The sequence below is a fragment of the Elephas maximus genome, chromosome 7, assembly GCF_024166365.1.
Source record: "Elephas maximus indicus isolate mEleMax1 chromosome 7, mEleMax1 primary haplotype, whole genome shotgun sequence".
Classification (NCBI taxonomy): domain Eukaryota; kingdom Metazoa; phylum Chordata; class Mammalia; order Proboscidea; family Elephantidae; genus Elephas; species Elephas maximus.
The window spans coordinates 99964699-99987498 of NC_064825.1; the positions used below are offsets into that span (position 1 = coordinate 99964699).

Here is a 22800-nt window from a genome sequence, read left to right on the forward strand (position 1 = left end):
AATATTTACAGAAGCAGACTGCCCCATCTTTCTCCAGCAGAGTGGCTGGTGGGTTTGAACTACGAACCTTTCGGTTAGCAGTGGAGGGCTTAATACTGTGCCACTGGGATGCCTTAGGTGCTCATAGCCGGTGCTGTTCACTGGCAGCCACTCCTTCTCCCTCAGCTGACCCAGTATTTTCTTTCTAAAAACTGCCCCTTTCTGAAGGCCCCATCCCCTACGAGGTGGCTGAGGACATCCAGCCTAACCCCAGGATGTGTGAGCCGGGAAGTGTAGAAATCCCCTGGATTTTAGAAATCTCTGGAAGTGTGCAAGAGAGGGGGCCTGACGCAGAATTGCCAAAGGACGGTTTCCACACTTCTCCAATTTCACAGAGAAGGCAAAAGGCACCCTGCTCATGCGGCTGGCCGCTGGAGCTCATTTAGTTGCATTCTTCTGGTGGAGCCATGATTTATCTACAGGCTGCTTGGGGCTGAGGCTAGGCTGGCCGTGGCTTTCACTGGGTGGAGACCCAGCCAGGCTGAAACAAAGCAGGTCCGTGTAGGAAAGACAAACACGCCCGGCTCTGTGAGTCTTTCCTCTCTCCCTGTTGTGTTCTGCACAAGTTTACGATGTGCCTGTGGTATGTCAGGCGCTGTGTGTTTGGGGGGGTGGGGGGCAGACTCGAGAAACAATAGCTTTCCTTTATGTGGCATGTCCTGGGGTGGGCCTCACCCGAGCCAGCCTGAGTTTGGGGATTTCGGATCTGTGGCTCTCCTGTCATGGGGTTCCTTATTTTTTCCTCTCCAGCTCTGGGGGAGGTCCCTGGGAGAGTTGCCAAGGCTGAACTTCTCCCTCCTGGGTCACTACTGTTTCTGCTGTTCCCAGACCCTTGTCTTGGACCCTGGGAAACACAAAGGGCCATTTAGTCTAATCACTCCCATGTAGCACTTTATTTTTTTTTTTTAAGTATTTAGTCAGACTTTGTTTCCATACCCCTTGTGACAGGGAGCTCATTACCACCCAGGCAGCCTTAGCCTTCTTCGGACAGCTTTGCTTCATCTTTATCCTGTATCTGACCCCCAAGAAGGCAGCTAAAGAAAGCCTTCTCTAACAGAGCTATCAGAAAGCTGAAATGGACTCCTTGAGAAGTAGTGACATTTCCCATCCCCCTTCTCTGCTATAAAGTAGAAACTGAGTTCCTACTTTGACAAGGGTGGTAGAGAGAAGATTGCTAGCAGGAGGTCAATTTTGAGATCTTGTCCAGCCCTGAATTCTCATCTGGCCAGAGAAAGGTGGACAGATGAGCACATAGGGGAGCTTTGCAGGACTTTAGGACTGCCTTTCAGCCCTTGAAGGAGCCCTGGTGGCACAGTGGTGAAATGCCCAGCTGTTAACCAAAAGGTTGGCGGTTCGATCCCACCAGCCACTGGGTGGAGAAAGATGTAGTTGTCTGCTTCTGTAAAGATTTACAGCCTTAGAAACCCTATGGGGCAATTCTACTCTGTCCTTTAGGATCACTATGAGTTAGAATCAACTCGACAGCAATGGGTCCAGCCCTTGGAGAAGGAGGAAGATTGGAGGCCCATGCCTTGGGCCCTGGTTCCCTTCTGCTCTGTGACCTGCCTCTCTCCCTCCCCCTCCATAGGGCAGTGGCAACCTGATGGAGCCTGGTGCTCCCACAAGCGTGGCTCTGCCCAGGCAGCTGTCCCAGGCCAGCTGTCCGGGCCCAGGTGTGCGGAGCTGGCTCCCCTTGTCCCACAGGGCCTGCAGCTGATGACTGTTATTCCTTGGTTGTCTGGTCTCAGTTTCCAGCTCTCCTCGTCCTCCCTTCCTAAGTCCTCCCCGCGCCTGGATCCTCTGGGGTGGGGGGCATGGCATGTCCAACCATGGCTTATCTCGTATCCGAAGTAGAAGTTATGTCACCCAGGGTCACTGAAAAATTGGAAACAGCCTGTGTGTCCAGTCTTAGAGTATTAGATAAATGCTGTGTGGTGTAGCTCTATATGGGACTTTAACCTGGGTCCTTAGAGTTCCTGAATGGGCTTCATGGGATCTGTGAATCCCCAGAAATTATTTGTAAAATGTTACCTATATGTACATTTCTGGAGGAGTCTGTATCCGCCCAAATGTTAGTAACAGTGATTAATAGGATGGACTCCTATGCAACATGTAAAATTATGATATAAAAAGACATTTTATCAGCACACAAAACCATTGCCATCAAATCGATTCCAACTCATAGTGACCATACAGGACAGAGTAGAGCTGCCCTATAGGGCTTCCAAGGCTATAATCTTTACGGAAGCAGATTGCCACATCTTTCTCCCACAGTGTAGCTGGTGGGTTCAAACCCCTGACCTTTCAGTTAGCAGCCGAGCACTTAAGCACTGTGCCACCAGGGCTCCTTCACCAGCGTACAGAGATTTTCCTAATATATTGTAGAGTGGAAAAAGCAGGCTACAAAACACTCTACACAGTGTGTACGCAGCTTCCTTTAAAACCATTTGTTATACACACATGCACGCGCACACACACACAGAGGATGTATAGCTACGAAAATTACGAAAGTTTGCATCTCTGAGATAGATGAGGTGATGGGTAATTTTTGTTTTATTTGTGTTTCTGTATTTGTTGAATGTAATAAGAAGGCTGGGGCAGGGGCCCTCGGCCCATTTTCTGAGAAATTCGGAGCTCTCTTGCTCGGTCCGGCAGCCCCTGCCCTTAGGCCCCACTGGAAGTCCATGAGCCTGTGGAACAAGCCACAGGTGTCACCTCAGTCTTGTCTGTCATTCACTAACTTCCTAACTTCCTTGTCTCCTGACTCGGACCAGAGCCCAGTTGGGTGAGTCTCAGAGCCCGGGTTGCGGAGGGGATGGTCTCCCTACATAATTTTCCTCCAACCCCAGGTCTGGTGGGGTGGCTGAGCCTGGACCGTACTAGGCAAGCATCAAGCCGACTGCTTGGAGGACCTCACTTCCTAGCTGTGTAACTTTGGGCCCACCATCTAACCTCTCTGGGCCTCAGTGCCTTGTAAATGGGAACAATGTTAGCACCTACCTTGTGGGGCTGTTGTGAGGGTGGACTGAGATGATTTGGGGCTGGTGGATGATGGATGCCCTCCCCTCTGCCTTCCCGGGCCCAGTCCCACGCCGCACTGACACTGAACCTACCTGCCTTCTTCTTCTCCCCAGGGAGCTCCAGGACCAGCAGGATGGGATCAGCCTGTATCAAAGTCACCAAATACTTTCTCTTCCTCTTCAACTTACTCTTCTTTGTAAGTATGACCAGTTCTGCCCCGACCACCCCAACAAAACTCTCCACCCAGGGGCATCACAGCCCGAAACCCTCAAATGTCCGGGCCGTGGGGGCAGGTGGTTAGGGTGTGGCTGGTGGGGCTGAGGACAGACCTTAGGATTGGATGGGGGTAGTGAGGAGATTCCAGAAGTTCCCACCTGGCTCTTTGGCAATGAAATGGGTTCCTCCCCCGGCCTTCCCCTCCCCTGGAGCACCAACGCCTGGGCTGGGCTGGGAAGGGCTGGAGGCGGTGTGGGGAGAGGAGAGCCCCTTGGGGGATCCCCCCAACTCATCAGCAGGAAGTTGTTGGGAAGAACCTCCTGGCATCTCCGAGAGATTCTGGAATCTCTCTGGTCCTGTCCAGATCCCCCCATTTTCCTCCCCCACCTCTGAACTTACCTGTTTCAGTTCTGACTCTCATCTGCCTCACAACATCCCTCCCTGCTTTGTGGGGAGGGACTCTGCCCGAGCTCTGATAGAGTGGGCAAGAGGAGGCTAGGCTCCAGGCCAGATGGGGTTCAGGGGAGCTCTTAGGGGGACACATTCCGTCTTCCCCAGACCCACCCTGGTAGGGCTCACTAGGGTCTCCCAAACTATGAGGCCATCCAGATGTCAGCTCCATAGCACATCTGGAGCTGGTTTTCCTGGGGCCTAGGTTTTCCTCTCTGGCCTGGCACCAACTGACTCCTGCTGCTTGGAGCTGCCAGGATGGTGTGTGTGTGGTGTGTGTGTGTGTAAGAGAGTGGGACAGACAGAGGCGGGAGGACTGGTCTTCATAGCCCCAGTGGTGTTGGGTGGTGGCCTCTCGTTACACGCACCCTGTGGCATCTCCGTGTCACTGGCTTACCCTATGCTGTTAAAAAAGCAGGTTATTCCATAGGGTGTTTATTATGACCCAATTCTATTTTAAAAAATTTTACACATCCATGACTATTTTTCGAGAGAAGAAAATACCCCAGGATGTTAGTATTGGGATTCCTGGGAGCTTTTATTATTTGTGTCTCTGTATGTTCCCAATTTTCTACAATAGACATGAATTGCTTGTGAGATAACAGTTTTGAAATATAGGTTACATAGGATTAGAGAAAGTTTGGGAAATAAAGATCATCCTCACAGCCTCTCCCACCCCCAAACTTTAACCCAGCACGTAGATACTTACAGGTGTGTTCATGGGCTGTGCTGAGCCTGCACTGTGACTGGCCTTCCACAGGCCACGGCCAGGCCTGGAACCCACCCCAGGCAGGGCCTGGGCACTGGGACTTCTCCAGCCTGGTGGTCAAGCCCCTCTGGGATGGCCCAGGCCTCTGGGAAACAGCTGCTCAGGCAGCCAGAGCCAGGCTTCTCCTGATAGGCCCTTGGCTCCGCGGCCAAGGCCCAGCTTAAAGGCCAGCCACTAGGATGCGGGGGTGGGGGCCCCATAGCTCCATCCTGGGGGTTTAAGGACTGGAAAGAAGGGTTGGGCTAGGTGTCTAGGAGGCAGAGGTCTTGGGGTTCAGGGTCTAAGAGCCTGGATCCTCCCCCTCCCCCCACGCAGAGGAGAGGCCAAGACCTTTTGGAGAAAAGGAGAAGGTTGATGGTTTTGGCCAGGTGTCCCTTCCTGTCCTGCTCCCAGGCTGCCCTGTGGATCCAGAGACTGGAAAAGCTTCTCTCAGGCCAGCTTTGGGGGCCAGCCTGGGGCCCCATCCAGGGGGGCTCAACCAGTTCCTATTGGGGAACCCAGGGTGTGTGTGTGGGGAAGGGGGAAGCGTTTATTTAGCAGGGTGGTGGGAGGTGAGAGGGGTTAGAGGGAAGGAGTGTTAGAGGAAACTATGTGTATTTATTCATTCTACCATCATTCACTCAACAAATGTGTATTCAACATCTCCGTGGATTTGGACCCTGCCCTGGGTGCTGGGTAGACAGTCTCAGCCATGATTTCTGCTCCCATAGAGCTTATGTTCTGGGGTGGGGGTGGGTGGAGAAGGGGCTTAACCAAATGAATACTCAAAGGGATTATAAAAGTGCATTTGAGGTGAATGCTGGGAATGACAGCTGTGACCTCTAGGAAGGCAGATAATGAAGTGCTTGACCTCACGGGGGAGTCAGCAAAGGCTTCCCGGATGAAGGGGAACGCAAGGCAGGTGATGGAAGTGGGTGGTGGCATCCTGGGGGGCGGGGACACTCCACGTGGCTTATCTCCCAGGTGGACCCAGGCCAGGCCCCAGGTGAAGGCCAACCTCATGAGGGAATCTGTGCCTTCACCCAGACCATGGGTACTTCCCCGGCTTTGTGGGATGGTGGATCTTGGCTGGGGATGCACCTTGTGGACCCCACACTGGTTGGGGGGGGCGGGGAGGGCCTGCGCCAGTCACCCCTCATTCATTTGCCTTTCTAGTCCTGCAGTTACAGTTTGGTTCCCTAAAAATTAACCCACTGCCACCAAGTCAATTTCGACTCTTAGTGATCCTGTAAGGAAAGGATAGAACTGCCCCATAGGGTTTCCAAGGCTATAAATCTTTACAGAAGCAGACTGCCACATCTTTCTCCCTCAGAGCAGCTGGTGGGTTCGAGCTGCCAACCTTTTGGTTAGCAGCAGAGTGCTTTAACCATTGGACTACCAGGGCTGTTCTGTAAAACTTACAGCCTTGGAAACCCTATGGGGCAGTCTGACTCTGTCCTATAGGGTCCCTGTGAGTTGGAATTGATTTGAATGCACACAACAACAGGTTTGCCTGAGGGAGTAAGGGAAGGTTCCCAGAGGAGGTGGTCCTGGAGGTGAAGGACAATTTGGACTTGGAAGTTCAAGCCTATGGAGGTTCTTCCCTAGAAGCTGGGTTGTTTGGGAAGCTCACAGCCCCTGACCTGGGCTTGGCTGGGCTGGAGTGGAGGGGGTGAGCATGAGAAAGGGTCAGGAGACCCCTGGGCAGGAGGCTGGGCCCCGTGGAGCCAGTGGGCTCAGCTTGACCATGTGGGCAGTGGGTGGGCAGAAAGGATGTCTGCCTATGACCCTCCTGCCCGGTTTGCTGGGTTGGTCGGGATTTGGGGTTTGGGGCCTGAGGTCATCCTGACCTCTATGGGCTAGGAAAGGATGGAGGTATCTCTCTGCTTGTCCCTCCCTGGCCTGACTCGCAGGGGCAGCCGGGAGGGACCCTTGCATCCCACCCACTCTTGGACTCATTAAGCGCCCCTTCTCCTTCTAGATCCTGGGTGCAGTGATCCTGGGCTTCGGGGTGTGGATCCTGGTTGACAAGAGCAGTTTCATCTCTGTCCTACGTAAGGACCCCTCTGTGTCCCCTGCCGTCGGCCTGCTCTGGAGGGGAGGGTAGGGCCGCAGGCAAGGCCTCTCCCACAAGGAGCTTAGCCAGGTCCTGCTGCTTACCACCACACCATGGGTCTTCTGCGGGGGATTCCAGAAGGAATTTTCTCTCCCTCCCCAAACAAAACTGCTGTTGTGTGGAGAACACTGGGTGGGGGGTGGGGGTGGTGAGGGAGACTTGCTTTCCCACCCTGGCCCCTTCCCTTGGCCCTGAACTTGAGAAAGTTTCTTATATTCTCTGTCCCTCCATTTGCCTGTTCAGCAAAATGTGGGCGACAGTCCCTTCCCTCCCCATTGTGGAGGGATAGAGGAAAGAGCCAGGGAAGGTGGACTGTCAGGTGTGGCTGAAGGACACCAGTGAGGTGGGGCGGGCATGTGCCTGGACAAGGAAGATGCCAAGGGCAGCTCCCGTTTAACCACACTTGCTGTGTGCCAAGCATGATGCCAAGGGTTTTGCATATATAAATAATCAATGAGATGAATTAACACCGTAGCTGCAGCAGTGGGCTCAAACATACCTACTACTGTGAGGATGGCATAGGACCAGGCCTTATACATAAGGTCACCATGAGTCGGGGCCGACTCGGCACTAGCTGACAACAATAGTCCCACAACAGCCCTGTGAGGAAGGCACTATTCTATTCTACCTTACAGATGAATGAAGGAACAGAGGCTCAGAGAAGTTAAGTCACTTGCTCTAGTTCACACAGCTTCTGAGTGGTCAATGTGGGATTCAAACCCTAAAAGTTTGGGTCCTAAAAGTTGCATGTGGCAGGGTGAACCACGATGAGAAGCTCCTTCTCACTCTTTGGAGAAAGCAGGAAGGAGAGAAGCCCAAGGCATTCCTGCTAGGTGATAAGAGCCCTTTGGGGTTTGCTCAGTCTCCTCCAGGCAGCCTGCTGGGCTTGCCGCACTGGTCTGTCATGGACTCCCAAGGAGCTCAGTGACGCCACTGCCCCATTCTTCACTTCCCCTCCCAGCAGCTGCCCACAGCAGCAGGTTTGAACTCAGGCCCATGACAGCTGCCTAATTTGAATAAAACGGAACCAGGCTGGGCATGGGTGATAGAAGGGCCACACCTGTCACCCTGTCCCAGGGGATCAGGCCTCGCTAGCATGTGGTAGGAAACCAGGATGTTCCACCCTCCAGCCACATCCGATGTGCCCTGGGGCCATCAGTCCTGCCTCCCCTTCGGGGGCTGCAGATTGCACCCCCATTCCAGCGGTGGGGCTGGGCGTTCTGCCTCAGCTGGGTGTCTACTCTCCCTACACCCTTCTAACACGGAACTCACCTCTGGGCCCTGGCTTGGCTCAGGCTACCGCTTCCTGGGCCATGGCTCACACCCAGCAGGCCCTGCGCTACAGGGCAAAGTCTAGATGCTCAGCCTGCCCATCCGCATTTCTGCCCTCTGCGCCCCAGCCTGCCCTTCTCTGGCCTGCTGACTTTGCGGGGCTGGGAATCTGCAGCTGGCCAGGCCTTGGAGGCCCCCTAAGTGCACTGGATGCTTTTTACAAATTCCTTGGGCTCTACTCCATCGGGCCCGATTCCAAAGGCGTGGGTGTAGGGCCTGCCCGCTGGTGTTTTTATCTCTGCATGAATCCCCAGGCAGCCAGGTTCAGAAACACAGACCTGCTAGCCCACTTACTACACACCTGGTAAACTAAGGCTCGTGGAGGGGAGAAATGTCTCGCTAAGAGTCATACAACAAGTGAGAGTCGCAACAGGGAACCCAGGGCTCCTGACCTTCTATGTGCTGGTTCTATGTGACACAGCTTCTTACCTTACCTAACTGAATTCTCATTGTGAGTCCGTGGGACTAGGTGTTATCCCCATTTTAGAGAGAAAATTGAGGCACGTAGAAGTCAAGTAAGTTATCCAGGGCACATAGCTAGAAGGTGGGGTTGCTGGGACTCAAACTCAGGTGAGTGGCTTCCTCTGCTGCATGCCACATGTCGGCGCCTTAATGAAAGAAAGCAAGAGCACAGGCTCTGGACTCAGGGTTCAAATCCTGGCTCTGCTACCAATTAGCTGTGTGACCTCAGGCAAGTTCCTTCACCTCTCTGTGCCTCAGTTTCCTCATCCCTAAAAAGGAGATAATAAAATCACAAGGTTATTGTGAGACATTAAATGAGTTAATATCTGAAAAGAATTTAGAACAACTCCTGATGAATAGTAAAATAATTAAATGAATTATATAAAATTTAATCCTTTTAGCATCTTTAAGCAGTAGGAATTATTAGCCCCATTTTACAGAGAGAAATAAGAGGCCCAAAAGAGGGCTTGCCCAGCGTCAGAGCACGTTAGCAGTAGAACTCGGATTAGAACCCACTTCTCTTGGGCCCAGGCCCTTTCGGTATGGGCCACTCCTACTCTACCTTCCTGGGCCCTGCTCGGCTCAGCAAGACCAAAGGAATTTGGCTGCCATCCCCGGTGGGTGGGTACCCCAGGATATGCAGCTGCCCCCGTCCTAGGTCAGGTTGCTCAGATTCGGGGTAGGCGGAGACCCTGGGTGAGGACAGGGGCTGGTGTCAACAAAATGTTCTGAGACGGAGACCCGTGCAGGTTGGCTGGCCCACAGGGAAGGATGGGAGCTGGGGCCTCAGCCCCTGGCCTTGCTGCTAGACACCTTGGGAGCTGGGGCCTCAGCCCCTGGCCTTGCTGCTAGACACCTTGGCGTCTCTCAGCCTCGGGGTCCTTATAGACGAGTCAGAATGTGAATTTCACCCTCATAAGGCTATTGTGGAAAGTGACCTGGACAGCTTGGATATAGGGCCTGCTTCGGGCTGGCACCCAGTGATTTCTAGGCAGTGCTACTTCCTCCTTCTGGGGAGACTTGCAGGAACCCAAGCCCAGGAAGCTTTGGAAAAATAAAACTTGAGGGCCTCCCTCTGCCTGTGAAGATTGCTGAGAGTCAGGGGAGTGAAAGCCTGGGAATGAGGAGATTGGCAGCGCTGCCCCTGTGCCCTGAGACTGGAGGTGGGCCCGCCAGAGCTCTTCCTGAGCTCCAGAACATTCTGTCCAAGTCCAGGAAGTGGTGCTAGATCATACACCCTCCTTCCCACCCCCTCCAGCGTTACTAAGGACTCTAATGCCCCTCGTGGCCAAGGCAGGATCTCAGCCTCAGGTCCCCTAGGGAGTCAAGACCACCCAGATCTGTGTTCTCCCTGCTGAAGGTCAACTGTCAACCCTGGCTGTGCCTTACTCCTTAGGGGAGCACATTAGAAATGCAAATACCAGGCCTTCTCCTGGGAGAGCCTTTGTGGTGGGCCCAGGAATCTGCATTGCAGCCTTCTGAAAACATCCATCCCTAGCCGCCTCCCAGAGCATTTGGGACTGCAGCTGCCTGTCTGTGCAGAGCACGTCCCCCTCAACCCTCAACACCCCTAGGGGTACAGCATCCCCCCTTCCCAGGGCTGGAAACTGGCCTGAGCTTTACCTTCTATGATCTGTTGGACTTCTCGGAAAATACTGGGCAAGTGTCCTGACGGAACTGCTGACCCCACCCACCCGGGGGGCTTGTTCCTCAGCAGCTTAGCCACAGCCTCTAAGCACAGCCATCGCCCTTCCATTCTCTCACTCACACCTGTCCATTCTTTTTTGTCTTCTTTCCATTTTCCAAACTTACCATGGTGGCGTAGCGGTTAAGTGCTATGGCTGCTAACCAAAAGGTCAACAGTTCCAATCTGCCAGGTGCTCCTTGGAAACCCTATGGGGCAGCTCTACTCTGTCCTGTAGGGTCGCTATGAGTCAGAATTGACTCTACAGCAGTGGTTGGGTACTTGGTGTTTACTCCTTCCTAGGCCTTTCTCTGCTGTTCCCAGTGCCTGCAGGCATTCACAGAGCACCTCGTGTGCCAGGCCCTGTTCCTGGAGTTGGGGGTCCAGCAGGAACAAGTCAAGTCTCTGCCTTTCTGCAGCTCACATTCTTGTGTGGGAGGCAGACCAGAAGCAAGATAAACCAGTGAAATGCAGAGTCTGTTCAGTACTGATGAGTGCTAAAGAAGACAAATAAATCAGAAATGGAGTGAAGAAGTGGCAGGGGCCGGGCTGGGTCACAGCTTTAGACAGGTGGGCACATCCAGGGTAGGCAGCTTCCAAAGGTGAGAGGGACCAGGTTTCTTGTTGGGTGGCAAAAAGCCAGCAGGGAAAGATGGCTGACCCTCACACCCTGACTCTGAGAAGGGGCCCTGCCCCAATTCTGGACTTAGTGAGGCGGGCAGGCTGGCCGGAACAAATGGCCTTCTCTCCTTTCCCTTCAGAGACTTCTGACAGCTCACTCAAGGTGGGGGCCTACGTCTTCATCAGCGTGGGGGCCGTCACCATGCTCATGTGCTTCCTGGGCTGTATCGGTGCCGTCAAAGAGGTCCGCTGCCTGCTGGGGCTGGTGAGTACAGACCCTCCCCTGCCGCCCGCCCAGCCATGGCCAGACTTCGGGGTGGAGAGCAGCTCCTAAGGGGAGAGGGATGGGTGCAACTGGTTGGGGAACCCACAGCTGACTCTGCCTGCTCTGTGTCCCCAGTACTTTGCCCTCCTCCTCCTGATCCTCATTGCCCAGGTGGTTGCTGGGACCCTCTTCTACTTCAAAATGGGCAAGGTAAGCACCCTCATCTTCCACCTCTCCCCCTCGGGCTGGACCAGCTACACGGGGGATTGGCACTGGGGGTGGGGGATAGACAAGAAGCCTCTCCATTGTCACACACAAACCCACTAGGTACCAGGGCAGCCTCCTAGACAGACCCCATGTCCCTTGTTAGCAAATGGTAGACTGAGAGAAAGCAGCATGTCTGGGAGGAGTCTCAGCCTGAGTGGGCCTGAATCTCAGCTCTACCCCTCAACTTTCTAGCCATGTGGCCTTGGGTAAGCTGCTTGCCTCTCTATGCCTCAGTTTCACCATATGTAAAATGAGGAAAATAATAAAACTTAACTCTCAGGGTTGCTGTGAGGATCCAGTCAGATTATCTTAGTGAAACACTTAGCCCAGTATGTGGCCCAGTAAGCAGCCCACTAAGCACTCAATAAATGCTCATTCTTGTTATTATCAAGAAGCCTTATTTAAAAAAAAAACAAACAAACCACTGCTGTTGAGTTGACTCTGACTCATAGCGACCCTACAGGACACGGTGAAACTGTCCCGTAGGGTTTCCAAGGCTGTAAATCTTTGTGAGGCCAGGCTGCCACATCATTCTCCCACAGGGAGGCTGGTAGGTTCCAACTGCTGACTTTTAGGTTAGCAGCCGAGTCCTTTAACCACTGCACCACCAGGGCTCCTTAAAGACACTTTAGCAAATATTAAATCCATCCATAGACAAGGCCCAGGGAGGAGACTGATAACACAACATTAGTCCTGTGTCAGTGGGAAGAGGGCCAGCTTTAGGGAATAGAAAATCAGACTGACTATGGCTGAAACTCTGAGGACATTTGTTGTTGACTTAACCGAAAGTCTGCTTTGGAAGCTCAGAGACCTGGGCTCTGACTCTCTGTTCAGCATCCTCACTGTGACAACTTTTCTGTATCATGGCACTTACCTCATGGTCACAAGATGGCTGCTGCAGCACCAGACATGACATCTGCACTCCTGTGGCCAGAAGAAGGGGAAAGAGGCAATGTCAACCATGGCTACCCCTTTTATCAGAAAAACAAGCCCTCCAGCAGACTTTCCCAGATGGGATCACAGGGACATCTCACTTTCAAAGGAGGCTGAGAAAATGAGTATTCAGCTTCCAGACTCTAAAGACAGAGGCACAGAGAGAAGGGAGCTGAGAAGGTCTGGCTGACAGTCAGTGGTGACTGTCACATTTATCATTCGTGGAACACCTACTATGGGTGCTCGCTCTAGAAGCCCGACATACATTATCTCGTCCTCACAGCAGCTCTGCGGTGTACATGTTACGCTGCCAGCTAGGGGAACAGATGCTCAAAGAGATGAATAACAGTATCATCAATCATAGCAACTAAAACCCCCACCATCCCAGCAGTTGACTCAGCACACTTCATCTACTGAGTACAGCACTGGACTTTGCTTTCAATCTTTCACTGGTTCTTACTGTGTCCTCACATGGTAGTATGGGAGTCCCCATTCTGCAGGTGAGGTGGGGGAGGTCAGTGGCCACACCATGGCGAAAGCCCAGAAGCCCTGACTCAAAGCCCAGAGTTCACCCTCCTACCCTAGACCCCTGCACATACCTGTGGCCCTGCTGAGCCTTGGGGCCATGCCTTCTTCCAGTGCTATGAGTTCTTGTCCACTGGTGGGGTCGGCAGGGCCAGCAGCCAGGTGGGCTCTGGGCAGGTAAAGACACAGAAGCTTCTTTCCTGAAATTCCTGCATTTTACCACTTGAAGGCCAAGTTGTCTCAGATTGCTCTTGGAAGGAAGCTAATAAAACATAACAACAACATCAACAACTAACAACTTAGAACATGTTTGGTACTAAGTGTTCCTAACATACTGTCTTAGTTATCTAGTGCTGCTGTAACAGAAATACCACAACTGGATGACTTTACCATACAGAAATTTATTCTCTCACAGTTTAGGAGGCTAGAAGTCCAAATTCAGGGCACCAGCTCCAGGGGAAGGATTCTTCTCTGTTGGGTCTGGGGGAAAGTCATTGTCATCAATCTTCCCCTCGTCTAGGAGCTTCTCAGTGCAGGGACCCTAGCCCAAAGGACACACTCTGCTTCTGGCTCTTCTTGCTTGATGGTCATGAGGTCCCTCTCTCACTCTGCTACCTTCTTTTTTATATCTCAAAAGAGATTGACTCAAGATACAACCTAATCCTATAGATTATGACCTTCCTCATTAACATAACTGCCTCTAATCCTGCTTCATTAACATCTTAGATGTTAGGATTTACAACACGTAGCTAATGACACCAGATCACGGAATGGAGGACAACCACACAATTCTGGGAATCATGACCTACCCAAGTGGACACACATTTTTGAAGAACACAATTCAATCCATAACACATATTTAATTATTTGTTTCTCACAACAATCCTAGGTCAGTGCTATGAATTCCCCCACTTTCAGATGTGGAATCTGAGGCACAGAGAAGTTAAGCAACTTGCCCAAGGTCACACAGCTAGTATATGGCAGAGCCAGGATTTGAACCCAGTTGCCTGGCTTCTGAATCTGTGTCGATGAAACTTTCATTGTGGTGGTTCCCACCAGAGTCTGCTTTACTTATTTATAATCCACACCCAGCCTGTTTCCTGGGAGAAATGTTGCTGGCTCCCAATGTAGGTATCAGATAACTAAAATCAAAATGAGAGAGATCAGAACCCACACTGAGAAAGGGAAGTGCCATTTTTTCTAAAGCCAGAAGACAATATAGATACAGCAGCTGAAGGCTAATTTAAGTGCTGAGCTTCCTGGAAGCCAAGGCAAGAGAGGAAACTCTGGATTCCATAGACAAAAGGAAGTTTGATTGGCTATTAAACAGGAAACCAGTGGTTAGGGAAGGCAAGTGAAGCATCTTCCCAAGTGAGAGGGTTGTGGGTCAGGTCGTCGTTTCTGCGCAACAGCTTCTGGGACTTCTCTGGAGCCCAGTCCGTGGTACCTCATGATCACGGTACATAAGAACCAGACCCCAGTGAGCTGCTTTCTTTGACTCAGGAGTTCGTCATCTCTTTGGGAGTCTTGGGCAGTCCACTCTCTTACCCCTTGAATTTTGCCACTTAATAATAAACCTCCTCCCCCACCCCCCCACCCCCCCACCCCCGCCATCTGTTTGATGCCAACCACATGCTAGGAGCTGAACTTTATACACATTTCATTTTTATAACCATATTCCAGTTTAAGAAACAGGCCCAGAAAAGTGAAGTGACTTTGGCCATGGTCTCATAGTTGGCATGCATCAGAGTGGAGATTTCCACCTTGATTCCTCTGACCCAGGGCCCGTGCCCTCCCTCTGCATCACAATGCCCCTGAGCCCCCCCCACCCCCATCCACACACACGGGTTGGTAAAATCTCTGCTTGACTGAGGAACCAAGCTCTGGAGGAGTCCCACAGCCCTGGAGCAGGGCTTGTCTGGAGAATCAGGTCTCCTGACTCCGGTCCAGCTTCTGTCCCTTGTACCCTGCTGCCTCCTCCTCTGCCTCCCCCACCACCTACAGGCTCCACACCTCACATCCCTGGTCCCAGCCCACCTCACCTGAGCCCATCTCCTTTTCTAGGAGGCTAAGGGAAATTTCCTGGCTTTGCTGGGGAAGTTCTGGCGCCGCTCTATTGCCTGAGTTGGAACAAATGATTTATTTTTTCTTTCCTAACACATTGTAAATCCTCATGGAAGAATAAACACGCCCTTGGTGGTATCTATTCCTGAAGATGAGGCCTGGCTGGGGATGCGGGGCTTGTTTGAGCCTGAAGAAGAAAGGTCTTTAGAAAGGAGCTGGGCCCCGCTCTCCATGCCTTCTGGGCAAGCGGGTGCGAGTGATCCCTGGGCTCTTCCTAAGTGGTCTCTGAGGCTGCCCGCCGCCCTTCCTAGCCCACCTCCCAGGACAGGGCAGCAGCGGCTGTGGGAGGCTGGTGGGCCTTGGGCAGGGCACGTAGTCTCTGAGCTTGGGTTCCGCTTCTATAAATTTAGGAGAATAAACCTGCCCGACCTCCCACCTCCACCCAGGGTTGACGTGAGCTCAGACTGCAATACTTTCATAAAATAAAGTTAGCGTGGGGCCTCAATTCTGGAACCAGTGGGCCTGCGTTGGAACACTTGCTCTCAGACTTTGGGCAGTTACTAAGCCTCTCAGCGGCTTCATTTGTCAAATGATAACACAAACGAATAATTTCGTGAATAAGAACCGCACAAAGCTGGTTCCTAGGAGGCGGAGGTGAAAGTATATCCCCGCTTTCCAATTTCTCCATTGTCTGACACCAACCTCTCCCTTCTCCCCCCACCCCCATTTGTCTGCTGAGTTCCATAATTCCCTGCAATGTCACACAGAACTCAGATTAAATATATACCATCATGTGGTTTATTACGGTAAAGGAGTAACATGAAGAGGGACTCAGGTGAAGTTTGGAAAGGTCCCGGATGCAGAGAGCATGTTCTTCCACCGGAAGCTCTCCTTCCAGGGTTTTCCCAGCTCAGGAAGCCTCACTGAGCGTTTGTGTTTCATTTGGGGTCTTTTATTGCCAATCTGCACATTCATGATTGGTTACCAGGTAGGCTTCCAGACTGGCTCCTACTCATTAATACAAATCCTCAGGTGTGGCTAACATAGCCCAATTCTTCTAAGCGCTATTTCACAGAGGCCAGGGGTAAAGGTCAAAATGCTTGAGGTAAAGTAACTCTTAACTCCACTGTCCCTTTTTTGCAACTCTGAAATTAAAAAAAAAAACAAAACAAAGTTTGGAAAAGAAAAATATCATTTACAACTCATTTGGTGGCAAAATCGAACCTGAAACAGAAGTGAGACTATATATAGTCTTCGTTTACCCCCACTTAGTGTCCCCTTGGGAAATATGAATGGTAATGATTGTAGGGTGCTGCTCCAGACCCCACTGGGGGTGTGACATAATAACCCCAATGTCTTTCTAAACTCTAAACGTGTGTCATTGCTGGAGCATGTTGACCCCAGGGCGCCACGGTGAGAATTCAGAGCGTTAGTTATCTGGGCAGCGCCTGGCTCAGAACAGATGTTTACTGCTATCATTGCAAGTGTTTATTATTATTGGCCCCGCTATTAACTTCATTAAAGTTCCCAGTAAGGGCTTAATAAATGGCAGCTGTTCTTATTGCCCTCCATATTAATATTGGTATTAGTAAGGGCTGTGGGAGCCAGAATTTGGGTGTGACGCTGAGATTCCTCTGGCTGTTTCCCCGTCTGATTGTCATCTAGCCTCTGCTTAGTGGGTAGAGTTCAGATCTGGGATTCAGGGGCCGTGTTCTAGTGGGCTCTCCGACCAATTGCTTTGTGGCCCTGGACAAGTTGCCCAGCCTCTCTGAGCTTCGAGTGATCTCTTGAGCCAGCTCTGACACTCTGGGATTCTGAGTTGTTCTCTCTGGTCAGTGGAGGGTGGGAGGGGATCAGAAGGGAGGAAGTGTTACATTGTTTTCCATGATATGCTGGGCACTGAGCTAGGTGCTGGCACAGGCCAGGAAGCTAAGCCTCCCAACAAGCTGTACAGGTGAGCTGCTGGGGCTCCGAGGAGTTAGATCAGGGGCTCGAGGGCACATGTGGAGGCACTGAAGCAGAAAGCTGGGGGGCTGAGGCTTTGGAGGGGAAGGGCCTCCCTCGGCCTGGGTGGAAACTGTGTGTGGGGAAGAAGGTAACAGTGGCTTGGACATGACTGCTGTATGCTCTCCAGAGAGAGGCTGGTCAGAATGGCACTTTCCTTTCTCTCCCTTCCCTCTCCCACCTAAGACGCAGTGCGCATGCCCTGGTGGCACAGGAGGTGAAACGGGTTTCTAAGAGGACAGGTAGCTCTCTGTGAGGTGGTTTCTTGCTGTGGTGGAAACTTTCAGATTCACTGGCTTGGGTTTCTATGGGGCAGGGAGAGGTGACCTTTCTCATCCCTTCAGGGAGGAGAGACTGTGGCATCCAGGCTATCCATCTGGGGAGGGGTCATGGAGAGAAGCTGGTGGAAGTCTCCAAGCCTTCGCCAGGTGCTTGGCTCTGTGGCCCTGCCCTCAGGAGCTTACAGGTGGTTGGTGGGACATGATGAAGACCCCCTGCAGAATTCTACAGTAGTTGACTATGAGGATGGCATCTGGGCTTCAGGAAGGACTCTGGTGATTACTAAGGGGCGACACGCCCACCTCTTCCACATTTGTCACGGCAAAGGGTCCCCATTTCCTGTGAGGACACCAGAACAAAGTCTCAGGCCTGCTGTATCTGCGTCCAGCAAAATCTATGGCAACATGTCTCATGAGAACCCTGGGGAGAGGACGGGACGATGGGGTCCATCTCTGTGTATTTGGGGTGCCTTGTTATAAGTGGAATATGACACATCAGAGTAAAAAGCGTGGAGTGGGCAAAGGGACTGGGAAAATTACCCTGGAGAGGTGGGGGTGTAGGGAGACATGATCTGGTCATAAGTATCTTCTGGGAGAGAGAGATTTCATTTGTTCTGAGGCCCCAGCAAGGACTGGGGGCTGTGTAGAGGGGGTAGGAGAGGTAGCCAGGGAGGATATGATCTAATACAAATGGGTAAAAGTCATTTGGGCCTAATTTAAATTAATTGCTTCTTTCAAGAGCCCCCTCACCCCTGGCACGTGCTATTGTGTGAGGTACTGAGTTCCCCGTCACGGGTAGCATTTAAGCAGAGCCTGGGAAAGTATGGGAGGATTCTTACATTTGGATGATATGCTGGGCTTAAAGGTCTCCTCTAACTGTGAGAAGTCACACTACAAAGTCAGACCTGATCACATCATTGTGGTGGGGATGGCAGAGAAACCCAGAACACCGTGGGTTCCCAGGTAAGGGGGAGACAGTGGTGGCTTGCCCAGATGGAGATCACAGGGCTCTGACATGAGACCAGGGTTAGAGCTGTATCTCTGCTGCTTGCTAGCTGTGTGATCTTGGGCAAGATGTTCCAATGTTCTGAGCCTCAGTTTTCTCTTCTGGAAATGAGTAGGACCGGGGTGGCTTCATAGGCATGCAACCTGTGCAGTTGCCTAACAACAACAACAAGCAAAAAAAACGTCATTGCTGTCAAGTCGATTCTGACTCATAGTGACCCTATGGGACAGAGTAGAACTGCCGCATAGAGTTTCCAAGAAGCAACTGATGGATTCAAACTTTTCGTTAGCCACCAAGCTCTTAACTACTATGTCACCAGGGCTCTTGGTACAGTTGCCTAGGGTCCCACATTTAGAAGGGTGCCATGCTCAGTTTTATGCTCTGCTATTGCTGTCTTGACATTCTTAAAATTTTTTTAAACAAGGGGCCCCATATTTCCGTTTTGTACCAAAACCAAAAACCAAACCCGTTGCTGTCGAATCGATTCCAACACATAGCAACCCGACAGGACAGAGTAGGACTGCCAGCCAGACCTTGTCAATTATACCGCCAACCTGGGCAGGTCTGTTCATTGCATGTGTCAGTGACTCAGCTGAAACTGACCAGAGCTGGCTGGAAGCTCAGCTGGATCCAGACTTCCAAAGCTGCCACCAGGACTCTGTCCCCCTCTATCCCTTGGCCTTAGTCTCCTCTGGGTGGCTCCCTTCTCCTCTGAGTGACTCCCTTCTCCTTCAGGTGGCTGTCCCCAAGAGAGACCGAGGTGGCCACCAGCAAGCAATGTGGGCTCTGGTCCCACCAGCTTATTGGGAAAGAGAGGGCCAGTTTGGGGTACCACTCGCTGTGCCCATGGTGTGGAAGGCACTAAGGGGCCAACCTGGGTCTTATGCCCACCCATGGCAATGAGGGGGCAGGGCTTCTAGCCCTATGGGGTAACTGAGGGGGAGTCCCCCCAAGGAAACAAATTGCTCTTCAATAAGCAGGGAAATGGGTGCAGGGCAGGCAGAAATAACAGAGGCCCCTGCTGGGGTGCGTGAGATACTGAATGCCTGCTCACTCCCTCTCCCGGTCACGCTTGACTCAGTAGCTGCCTGGTTGCCAGGGTGACCTCCCTGGACTCCCAGCTCAGGCCTCCTGGGCAATGCGATCCCAAGGCAAGGCGGAGGCTCCAAGCTGAGCCAGCCGTGTGACCACAGTCCCTATGGCCCGGCTCAGTCAGGCTCTGGGCTGGAGGGTGGTGTGGCATTTCCGTGGAAACCACCCAGCCTCGGTGGAAACCACCCAGCCTATATCAGCTTCGCATCACAGGGGCCCGGATGGGAAACAGGGAAGTTGGGGCTGCTATGGAAATTGCATGGGGCATAAATAGAGGCTGAGGTTGGTGGGGAGGCTGGATGGGTAGCACAGGATGTCAGAGAGGCAGCTCTCCACGCAGATGCTTCTGGGGAACCCCCTCCTCTCCACACCTTCAGGACCCTGCCATCTCTGGGGAGCCAAGGTGCAGCACAGATGCTTGGGGCAGAAAGACATAAGATGTGCAGACAGCCAGCCCCAGCTGTGTGACTTGGGCCAACTCCTTACTTTCTGTGGTCCCCATTAAAGCTGCTCTGGCCAACCTTCAAGGTATGGGGATGCAGTTTAAATGCTGATTGAGCTTCATGGGGAAAAATTTGGATTCCAGAATCAGACAAAAACCCCAACCCCAAACTATTGCTGTAGAGTCGATTCGAACTCATGGCGACCCCTTGTGTCAGAGTAGAACTGTGCTCCGTAGGGTTTTCAGTGGCTGATCTTTCTGAAGTAGGTTGCTAGGCCCTTCTTCAAAGGTGCCTCTGGGTAGATTCCACGAGCCTGAGTCCAACTCTCAGCTCTTCTACGTGTTGGCTGCGTGACCTCATACAAGTTAATTAACCTCTCTGGGCCTTGTTTCCTGCATCTCTAAAATGAGGGGACCAGGTAAATACCCGTGTCATAGGTTGCCTGTGAGGATTAAATGGAAATAATACATTAGAAGTGCTTAGCAAGGCACCTGGGACAGAATAAGTGTTGATAAGAGTTAGCCACCATTACTGCTGTTGTGATTAGTTGCTGACAGGAAACCTTTGTAAATTGGAGAGCTCTGTAATGAGGGGAGAGGGGAGAATCATGCTCAGAGCCTTATTTAGGGGAATAAACGCAGAGTGCGCTCACAGGGTGGCTGATTTCCCTGGGGCAGTTAAGGGAGTGGGGCCAGGAGCCAGGGCTACAGGTCCATCTGCAGGATGTGGGTTCTCTGAGCGCAGCACCGAGGCAGAGAAGGGAACCCAGGCTGCCTGTGGGGAGCTGGAGGAATCCCCCCACACACGGCCTCCTGAGCTAGCCTCTGAAACCCCCTGCCTGGAAGTACCTGCCCATCTCTCCCAACTCCTCTTTCTCAGGAACCAAGGGGCTGGTGTGTGGCCATCCCCTGGGACCCCTGCTCACTCTCGGGCCTGCTGGTATTCCTGTAGCCACTGCAGGTGATGGTGACCAGCTTTTCCACACGTGTGCCCCAGGAAGGCCTCTGGGCAAGGTCCGCAGGAGAGGCCAGGAGCAGCGAGTGGCCAGGCAGGGCTGGTGTAAGATGGCAGCACCTATTTGTGGCAGGGCTGCGTGTACCAAAGGAGGGAGGCCTGGCCTTAGTGCACCAGGCAGTTTCAGGTTTGCCTCACTTTGCACAGCAGACTTGTTCTTGAAAAGCTGCAGTAAGTAGGACCCTTTGGGGCTGGATCCTTTTGTTCCACGAACTCCTTTTTCAGCCCTATTCGTAAGCCAGTGTTTTCTCTATGAAGACAGCCAGGAGACCAGTGTCATTGAGGCAGAGTAAAAACGGAGGAAACAAAGCCTGGCAGGAGCAGGGGCCTTATAGGCCACTGAGAGGACACTGAGGGTGGTGGGAGGCTGGGGGCGGGGGGGCGGGTAGTGCGGGGAGGTGCGGCAGGTTCTGCAGTGACGGAATGAGTCCTGGTGAAAGGGCTGCTGAGTGCAGAATAGACTGCAGGGGCCAGCAGTGGTCAGCACTGACTGCATGGAGCTGGCTCCCCAGTCTGGTTCGAACCCCTGAAAATTTACATTTCTAACAGGGGTTCCCGGGAAGTTATACATAAGAATCATCTGGGGATCTTGTTAAAATGTAGATTCTCTCCAAGAATATCTAGGTCCATTGGCAGAACATAGTTCATAAAGAAAATGTTCTACACCGTACGTTGGTGGGTAGCATCTGGGGTCTTCAGAGCTTGCGAGCGACCACCTAAGATATATGTATTGGTCCCATCCTGTCCAGGGCAAAGGAGAATGAAGAAAATGAAAGACGCAGGAAAATATTAGTCCAGGGAACTAAGGCACCACATGACCCACAGCCTCCTGAACCCAGAAGAACTAAGCCTAGAACAGCTACATGGTGCCTGGCTACTACCACCACTAGCTCTATTGTGATAATAGAGGGTCCTGGACAGAGCGGGAGAAAAATGTAGAACAAAATTCAAATTCATAAAAAACACCAGTCTTACTGGTCAGATGGAGACTGGAAGGACCTCTGAGACTATGGCCCCCAGACACCCTTTGAACTCAGAACCGAAGCCACTCCTGAAGTTCACCTTTTAGCCCAAGATTAGACAGGCCTAGAAAACAAACAATAACATGCAGGAACATGCTCCCTTGGATGAATCAGGTATACAAGACCAAATGGGCAACACCTGCCCAAAAGGAAAGGCGAGGGCAGGAAGGGACAGGAAAGCTGGATAAATGGAAATGGGAGAACCAGGGGTAGAAAAGGGGGAGCGTGCATGGCAACCCAGGTCCCGAAACAATTGTGTACAATTTTTTGAATGAGGAAAAAAAAAAGTAAATTCTGATTCAGTATATCGGGTGGAAATGTAAATTAATTCTTAGCAGGGAGCTTTTTAGAAATGCAAATTCTCAGCTGGGGTTTGAGCCAGAACGAACTGGCCAGGGGAGGGGTTGTACAGAAACAATTGAACACCCTGGGGCAGTGACTGTACGTCCCCAGGATGGCTGTTGGAGAGGGCAGTTTCAGTAGGTGTGGCCAGGCGTGGGCTTCAGGCAGTCTGAGCCAGGTCCTTGCCCTGCCCTCTGCAGGTGAAGCAGGAGATGGGCAACGCCGTGATCAGTCTCATCCGGGACTACAACAGCAGCCGGGTGGACAGCCTGCAGGACACGTGGGACTACGTACAGGCACAGGTAAGGCAGGCGGGGACTTGGGCTGCAAGGAGGGCTCTCTGGCCTGTGTGTGCCTGAATATTTGAGTCTCTGTACTCCCGTGCCCGGGTCCGGTTGTCCCTGGTGCCTGTGTATGCCTGACAGTCAGTGTATATCTGCTGGGGCGTGGGGGGCTTCTGATCAGCCCCCTTCCCGGGCATCCCGGCCAACACCACGGTTCCTCACTCAGGGTCCAGGGTCTCAGAGGCAGCTCCTTGGCTTGTGCTGTTGTTACGTGCTGTCGAGTCGGTTCTGACTCATAGCAACCCTATGCACAACAGAACGAAACACTGCCCGGTCTTGTGCCATCCTCGCAGTCGTTGTTATGCTTGAGCTCATTGTTGCAGCCACTGTGTCAGTCCACCTCATTGAGGGTCCTCCTCTTTTCCGCTGACCCTGTACTTTGCCAAGCTTGATGTCCCTCTCCAGGGACTGATCCCTCCTGACAACATGTCCAAAATATGTAAGACACAGTCTCGCCATCCTTGCTTCTAAGGAGCAACCTTGGCTTGTGGTGCCCCTATTTGTGGCAAAGA

General features: G+C 52.2%; 1 protein-coding gene across 2 annotated transcripts in view; it reads left to right on the forward strand.

The window, feature by feature from the left end:
• CD82 (CD82 molecule) overlaps positions 1-22800 on the forward strand; it is a 55422-nt gene that overhangs the window by 27094 nt on the left and 5528 nt on the right. For both annotated transcript variants that reach the window (XM_049890959.1, XM_049890958.1), the window contains 5 exons: positions 3174-3256; positions 6456-6528; positions 10830-10954; positions 11090-11164; positions 22145-22246. In XM_049890959.1, coding sequence (XP_049746916.1) covers positions 3194-3256; positions 6456-6528; positions 10830-10954; positions 11090-11164; positions 22145-22246 — 438 coding nt within the window. In that variant the 5' untranslated portion in view covers positions 3174-3193. The remainder of the gene's footprint in view (positions 1-3173; positions 3257-6455; positions 6529-10829; positions 10955-11089; positions 11165-22144; positions 22247-22800) is intronic.